Genomic DNA, 6,219 nt, shown 5'->3' on the forward strand with positions numbered 1-6,219 from the left:
TTGTCCCTAAAGTACCTAATATTTAAAACCTGGCTGTAGGGTAGTCAGCCAGGCCTAAATTAATAAATATCAGGTAGAGAAAATAGGGAAATAATAGCCTGGCTAATTATTATAAAGTGAGGTATTAAAGAGCTAATTTCCCTAAGTTCAAAAAGCCTAGAGATTTTAGCCTGGATTAAAACCTCCTTTTTATAAGTCTCTAAACAACTTCCTAGGCTTAAGGCTAAGATATTATCTAAGCTAAAAGCCAAGCCTATATAACCCCTATAGCCTCTTTAGCCTCCTTCTACCTATTAGGCTAACCCTAAAAAAGGCAGTCTTCTTAGCTATAAAAGATATAAAGACTAGCTGGCTATAAATCCACTTTTTACTATCTTTAAATCTCTCTTAATTAGGAAAAACTACCTCTTCTAGCTTCTTTAGCCTTTTTAATAACCTTTCTTTATTATATATTTTCCTCGATTAGACTAGGCTTGAAAAGGCTAGGTTTCTTAGCTTTAAGGGTTCTAGAGATATTCTAGCTATAAAAAACACTTTTTACTATCTCTAGGTATTTTTTAGCTAGTAAAGTAGTTATTTTTTTAAGATATAAAGCCTCTCTTTACCTCCCTTATCTTTTTATACCTCTATATCTCCTTTAAGCTATATTATAATTAAAGAAAAACAGCTAGGTAAAGATAGCTTAGATAGTGTAGCCTAACCTTAATCCAAACCCTAAGTGAGATACCAGGGGTAAATTAAACCTATGTTAAGGTATAGGATGCAGAAGAGAGGGAAAGAAGACTATAAATAAAGTCAATCTAGAGTAAGATATTGCCAAACGGTTAGAACGACGTGTTTATAGGATACATAGCTTAACACAATACCAGGGTGACTAGAAGTTATATTTTATAGTGTTAGGAGAAAGCTTTAGTTCTGCATAGCGTTCTTCAGGTGATCCAGTATGAGTATAATTCATATACCGGAATAAGCGGGAGCCAGAGTAAGGAACAGGTTAGTAGGCGAAAATCCAGAATATAGAAGAGTAAAGAGAAAGAGTTACGAGAGGTAGATGAGATTGGGGATATAAAATCGAAAGTAAACGATTTATTAATTTGCAGCTAAAAACACAACTAAGTTCGATGCCTATATCAACACTTAAAACTCGAGATGGAACAAGATCCTCAAACCCTCGCTGTTAGCGATATCGTGCTTTCTGTGTCCCCGAAATCATGCACCTTCTTGGCGGCTCTCATCTGGTCCGGCTGAAAACCCTGTGCATTATTTCCGTCGGCAGCATTCATTCTTTCAACAAAGCTAGACCCATTAAGATCACTTTCCTCTAGACGGCGGCACCCATTCCGTAAACTAGCAATAACCTGCTTACACGCGGCTCGAGAGGTATAATAGTAAATCAAGGCGTTCCAGAAGCCCTGCAGAGGGAGCACAAATGCGCTTAGATATCCCAACTGTACAGAGGCCTTACCGTCAATAAGAACGTACAGACGGTTCGCGCTCGCGGGAATCCAAGTAATAAGCATCGCTGTGAAAAACAAAAGGGCGCACTTGGCATAAGAAATAGCTGCCTCATCACTCGGGCTGCGTCTTCTGCGATCCGGGTGCTGGGTCCTGATGTTGCGTTGCTCAGAAGAATTTGCTATGGGCGGAGCAGGACCAGTGTAAATATTTGCTGAATGAACTGGCTCGGGTCTAGTTGCGGATCCAAAAGGCTGGCCAAAACCAGGCGGAGCAGAATTTGATGTTGTAATTGTGATTTTAGTGGTCTTGGCAATGCCCGGAAGGTCTGAGTTCTGCGCGACTTGGGACGAAGTGTTCAACTCGTTCGAATTTGAGAAGCCATTCAAGCGATTCCTCCATTTATAGATAGTAATCCCGGCGCGGACGTATATAGCAAAGGCGATAAGTATGATGAGCCTAGAATAGCGTTAGAACTGTTCATGCCGAGCGAACCGTAGGGCCATCCAGTATGGCCAAGGAACAGCAGGAATGGGTTACCATATCAGTCCGTAAGTAGCAAGCTGCCAAGCATCCCACTCTACGGTAAGCCAGCACCACAAGTTCGCATTCCCGTATGCACGAACCCCGTCTTTGTTCCTTACAAAGATAAAGGTGACGGCTATAATGAAAGGAATGCCGTAACATAGACCAATGTGAAGTGGCTCTATTTTACGTAGTCTAGCGCCATCGAATCGATAGTAGAAAGTGAGGTATACGTTCGTAGCCATAGCTAGGGCCCAAAAGACATCCGCAAACATGAATCTAGAAAATGATCAGCAACCGAGTAGTAGATTAGACCATAGGCGTTGTATCAAAAGGGCTTACGTCTCGATTAGAAAAGCTTGCGTTTGGCACCCAGCAGAATTGGGTTGATCGATGAAACTCTTGGACATGAGTGTAGCGACATTGCTCATCATGTTTCCGAAAGAGGCGTAAAAAAGCATTCTGCTGATGGGCTTATGAAACAGGTTCGAAGAACAGAAGGTGGCGATGATAAAGAGAGAGCCAAGAAGGCTAGGAACTGAGCATGTGCGCTCTATAGCGCTAATAGCTGATGCTGCTGATGTAGTGACCATGGTGAATAGCCAATGGACTAGCTACCTCATAAGAAGTCATGAGTGAATAGAAGGACGCATACTCCGTAGATGGTTGTAGAGTTCCGTATAAGAGGGTCTTTAATAGCATAAACATACAAGTAGAAAGGGGCTCCAGGAAGGAGTGGATTGAAGCTGAAGGGGGGCGAATCTTGCTTCTTTTGCATGAGATCAGCGCACCAATAGCTTCGCTAGCGGGCCCCGTTTTCAATATGGATGGAGAGGTAGCGGGCGATCTGCGACTACCCCTAACTAAATTAATGAGACTTGCCGCAATAGAAGTTGATCAGTGCCGATCTCTCATTCTGTATGGGGTCCAGGAATATACGCTAGTTTTAATACCCTTTTCCTCCTTCTACCATATTTACTCGAGAAATCCACCAATAAGCCAATAAAAATAGATAACAAACACGTAATAGCTTCAGGCCATTTTAGACCAAGGTTTAGCTCGCAAAGCCGGCTTATACCCACCTTCCTCAAATCACATAGCTTGACTTTCTAGCCTTGGATCCACAGGGCATGGTGAATTTCATGAGTCAATACAGTAGTTCTTTTTGTCAATATAACTCATCTGTGGTAATGTACTCTTCTTATTCGAATTACTATAGGCCTATGGTATCTTTTAAAGGGAGCCGTGATACTGACGTTGACGGAAGCGATCGTTGAGTCCTTCGGTCACGGAGCCGTGGATGTGAGAATGTTCAACTCAATGTTCTTGTAGAACTTTCAGGGGATAAGTATATAGTTAATGGGCAGTGTAAATTATTTCCCGGAGGCTTTTTGCCGCGAGTTTCATGGATTCTCATCACTTGTCTAAGGGACCAAGCGTAACTATGCTTGTTTCCGCTAGTTTGAGGACCTCTAGTGCGGTTTAGGACCAAGTTTATAACAAGCTCAGCCCTAGCGCATATTGAGTCTGTCGTGTGTGATATGCCCAGTGTCCGGAACTAAAAGTCCATAAGCCCCGAGTCAGCCCTATACCTTCCTTTTTCAATTTAGCGCTAATAAAATAATATTATCGGTTACTTGCTATAGTGGGCGGCTGGATATTTATTTATTGGTTTTAAAATACTCTGCTCTATGATGGCTACCTTAACGCTGTTGGACTAACTGTTTTGCCGAAGCCTAGTTTCTCCACCCTAGCCACTTATTTATAATCCACAATTTACATAATCTACACCAGGTAGATAGGCTGCAAAAGTTGGTATTAGGCCCATTACTAGTAGTAATTAGTATACCAGGGCGTCTTAAGATCCTAAGCAAAGGATATCCTTATGCAGATAGGGCATACTTAAGGAATAGAAGGCGTTAACTATATATTAATGCCGCAATATTACGACCCCCGCGCCTATGTCACGTGGCCCCTATAATTTTCACTAATTACTATAGAATTACTTCTCCTAGTAATAATCCTCTTCTATTAAATTACTTAGATTATAATACTCTAAGACTAAATTACTATAGATTATAACTAATCCCTATAGATCTAATCCTTGGATTACTTATATTTTTTACTAAGCTATAAGGCTACTTTTAATATATATATATATTTATTAGTACCTAGATAGAACTTAGCTTATTAGCTATTAATAAAACTTTTTTATATTAATTAAGCCTAATATATATTAAATCTATTATTAAGAGATATAATACTTTAATAAGCTTAGTATTATGCCCTATATAATCTGCTAATAATAAACCTAGTATAACTTAGTTTATCTATAGTTAGAAATTAACTATTATATATTAATAGTTCTTATTTAAACCATACTACATAATGCTAAGTAATATAAATATAATAGCTACCTATATTAACCCTATCTAATAATATATTATACCTTATACTGCTCTAGCACCTGCTAATAATAATTAGGATATAAATAATAACTCTAAGAGCAGCACTAACTCTAATATTACCTAGCTTTATTAGCAGATAACTAATATAATAACTAAAATAAATAACCTTAGGCAGGCCTTAGTTAAAGCCGCTGTGCTTTAGGCCTAATAGGCTATTAACTACTAGAATATAATTTAGGAAATATATTAACTTACTATTACTATAGTAAATAAGAAAGAATTAAGAGAAATCCTTAAACCTAATATACCTAAACTATTTAATAAAAACCCTGCTAAACTAGCTATCTTTCTTACTTAATACTAAGCCTATATAAGTTACTTTCTAAACTAGTTTACTAATAATAGTAATAGAGTTATATATATATTAAGATATCTTAAAGGTAATACTACCTAATAGTTTTAACCTATATTAGAAGTAATTACTACTATGCTAAAAGATAAACTACTACTTAGAATTTTTTAAATCTATAATAATTATATTAAATTTAAAAAGGCTATATAATAAGTATTTAGGTTAGTTAATAAGAAAAGCTAAGTAGAAAGAAAGATTAAAGTACTTTAATAAACTAAATCCGCATTAGAGTATAAAACTAAGTTTTTTTAATTAGCCACTAAGCTAGGATAGGATTAGGAACCCCTTATATTACTTTTTTTTAATAGACTTAAAGAAATAGTTTAAGCAGAACTTTATAAGAAAGCTAGACTAAAAATACTAATTAATTATATTAATAAAGCTATTAAAATTAATAATATATAATTTTAATAGAGAATCTATTATAACTAAAATAATTAAGGATAATAAGAAAATAAGCCATATTATAATACTAACCAGGGAAAAAAATAAAATAATAATACTTCTTATAGCACTAACTTTAGACTAATAATTATTAGAATAACTAAGAAAAACAAATCCAAAATTACTTACTAGAACTATAGCAAAAAGAGGCATTATAACCCAGAATATAAAAACCCTATTAAAACTAACTAAAAGTATAAACCTATTCCTAAATAAAAGAAACTTAATATAATTAAAAGAGGCAATAAACCCTAAATAGTAATTAAAACTATTAATATAACTAGAATAAGATATAACCTATTTAACATAAGACTTACTACTAATATATATAACCTATTTTTTAATAAGAAAAAAACCCTTAAGAAATATTACTAAAACCTAAACTTAAAATAATAACTTACCCTAGGATACTTAGCCCTTATAGCAGCAGTTTATAAGCAAAGTAAAAGTAAGAAATAGGCAAAGAAAAAAGTATATAATATAAAAAGATAAAAAGACCCTAAGTTTAAAAGAAAAGAAAGTAAATAATAAAAATAATAAAGACTAAAAGTAAAATAAGATATAAAAATTAAACTTAAATAGGTACTAATACCTAAATTAGAAATATAATACTTTACTAAAAGGAAATTTATATTTATAGTTAAAAAGGGAAAAGAAATTAACCCTAACTTAAATAATAAACTAAGTACTAGGGAGATTAACTAGGAAATTAATAATATTCCTATTAAAACTACCTTATAATGCCTAAACTAATATATTAATAACCTAAACTATTTAGACTCTTGCCAAATCTAAAGAGAAGTTAATACTAGATATATTAGATATAAGGAAAATTAAATAGTCTAAAATATAAAAATAATACCTTAATATAATAAATATAGAATTTATTTTTAAAATAATAAGTACTAAAAGTATATAAAACTTATAAGAGAATACATAATTATAAAATAAGATAATAATATTTATATCTAAGTA

General features: G+C 34.3%; 1 protein-coding gene across 1 annotated transcript; it reads right to left on the bottom strand.

Moving 5' to 3' along the window:
- Window positions 1–1,163: 1,163 nt before the first annotated feature.
- On the bottom strand, window positions 1,164–2,573 carry FOIG_16667 (uncharacterized protein; the record flags this gene model as incomplete). Its single annotated transcript, XM_031218132.1, has 3 exons — window positions 1,164–1,914; window positions 1,996–2,259; window positions 2,323–2,573. 3 exons carry the CDS (start codon window positions 2,571–2,573, stop codon window positions 1,164–1,166), a joined length of 1,266 nt encoding a protein of 421 aa, XP_031052159.1.
- Window positions 2,574–6,219: the final 3,646 nt, after the last annotated feature.

This window comes from Fusarium odoratissimum, assembly GCF_000260195.1.
Source record: "Fusarium odoratissimum NRRL 54006 unplaced genomic scaffold supercont1.111, whole genome shotgun sequence".
In the NCBI taxonomy this organism is placed as follows: domain Eukaryota; kingdom Fungi; phylum Ascomycota; class Sordariomycetes; order Hypocreales; family Nectriaceae; genus Fusarium; species Fusarium odoratissimum.